Genomic DNA, 1,702 nt, shown 5'->3' with positions numbered 1-1,702 from the left:
CACACACACACACACACAAAACCCACGGCCTATATCTATAGTTACAGATTCTATAGATTAGATCAAACAGAGGAGGATGCAACAACACGTACAACACTGACACTGAATGAAGGTTGATTATAATCTTAATCTTGCCATTGTCATGACAGACAAAAACTCACAGTGTTCTCTTGTGCCAAAAATCGTTCTCTTAACTCAAAGGCCTTTTTCAGCATAGATTACAGTCACAGCTTGATGTAGAAAAGTATCTGCGCAAAGGCAAAGCCCTTTTTCAGCATAATTAATAACTGTGATACCTTGTGGACGGAAAGTGTTTTCTAAAGGTAAAAGACCTTTTTCAGTGTTTAATTTCAGTGATAACTTGATGTTTTTAAAAAGTGTCTTCTAATAGTAAAGCTTTTCCTTTTCAATATAGGTTGCATGCAGTGATAACTTGATGTTTTAAAGAAGTGTCTTCTAATAGTAAAAGCTTTTTGTTTTCAATATAGGTTGCATGCAGTGATAACTTGATGAAGAAAAGTGTTCGCGAATAGTAAAAGCCCTTTTTCGACATAATCAATAATTTGCTGTGATAACTTGATGTTTTAAAAAAAAAGGGTCAGCTAATAGTAAACGCTCTTTGTTTTCAATATAGATTGCATGCAGTGATAACTTGATGAAGAAAAGTGTCCGCGAATAGGAAAAGATCTTTTCAGCATAATTAATTCACTACAGTGATAACTTAATGTACGACAGTGTTCGTCAATAGACAGGTGTTGTGTTTGTTTCTGTTTGAGCAAAGAGGAGCACATCGACTCAATAATCGTCATTTTGGACTAGGGAGAAGTAAGACAAACAGACAGAAACAACAGAGAGGGAAAGTTAAGAAGTAGGACCAACCAGGGACGCCCTCCAACCACCCACAGACAAGTGTCGATACAAGGCTCTGAGGATGACTCTACTTCACAAACGTCTGTGTTGGAGATCAAGTATTGCCGCTCTAGTGCTAGGTAAGTCGTTAGTTATGTATTGTGAGGCATCGTCAATTTTTGGGCATGTGGAATTATTGTTATCAATTAAAAGCGTATTCCTTTGTCTAGCTTGCAAAGGGAAAATACCCTGAATATAGGTAGGGATAATTGCGATTGAAAAAGGTGGGGCCGCTTGCTTTCAGTGGTAAAATTAACGAGAAAATGGCGCCAAAGTTTTCAATAGCTCGAGAGTGATTGAAAACTGAAAAATGACATATCTTGTGCCTTTAATCAACATTTTTCAGTCAAATACACATGGGAATGTATTTTTTGTACGGACATAAAAGGTTTTGTGCCGAAAAAACAAAAATTCGATAAAAATTGTTAACCCATACATGTATAGGAAAAATGCTGATATCTTCTATTTCAATATTTTGACGAGCACCAAATTTCACTGCGATGCCTAACATGACTTGAATGATTTCTGATTAAAGCGTAAGGCTACATTCGGACGTTTTGGTTTGTTTGTGTTTCTTTTGGTTTTGTTTTGTTTTGTTTGGGTTTTTGTTGTTGTTGTTGTTGTTGTTGTTGTTGTAGTTATTGTTGTTGTTGTTGTTGTTGTTATTGCTGTTGTTATTGTTGTTGTTGTTGTTATGGTTTTTTGGGGGCGTCTTTTTTTTTTTTATTTGTGTTTTTTACGTAGGTATTTTACACCCCCATTGGCCAAATTTATATTTTTTATTTTTTTATTT

At 35.4% G+C, this 1,702-nt stretch overlaps 1 protein-coding gene across 1 annotated transcript in view; it reads left to right on the top strand.

Moving 5' to 3' along the window:
* Nucleotides 1-1,702, top strand: part of LOC101864083 — a gene marked incomplete in the record, with an annotated part of 9,324 nt that continues 7,622 nt past the window's right edge. The window contains 2 exon segments of the mRNA XM_013086067.2: nt 1-323; nt 635-989. Coding sequence (XP_012941521.1) covers nt 932-989 — 58 coding nt within the window.

The sequence above is a fragment of the Aplysia californica genome, unplaced genomic scaffold (genome assembly GCF_000002075.1).
Source record: "Aplysia californica isolate F4 #8 unplaced genomic scaffold, AplCal3.0 scaffold00432, whole genome shotgun sequence".
Taxonomy (NCBI): domain Eukaryota; kingdom Metazoa; phylum Mollusca; class Gastropoda; order Aplysiida; family Aplysiidae; genus Aplysia; species Aplysia californica.
The sequence above is the reverse complement of the archived record's forward strand: the minus strand, read 5'-3'. Positions and strand labels throughout refer to the sequence as shown.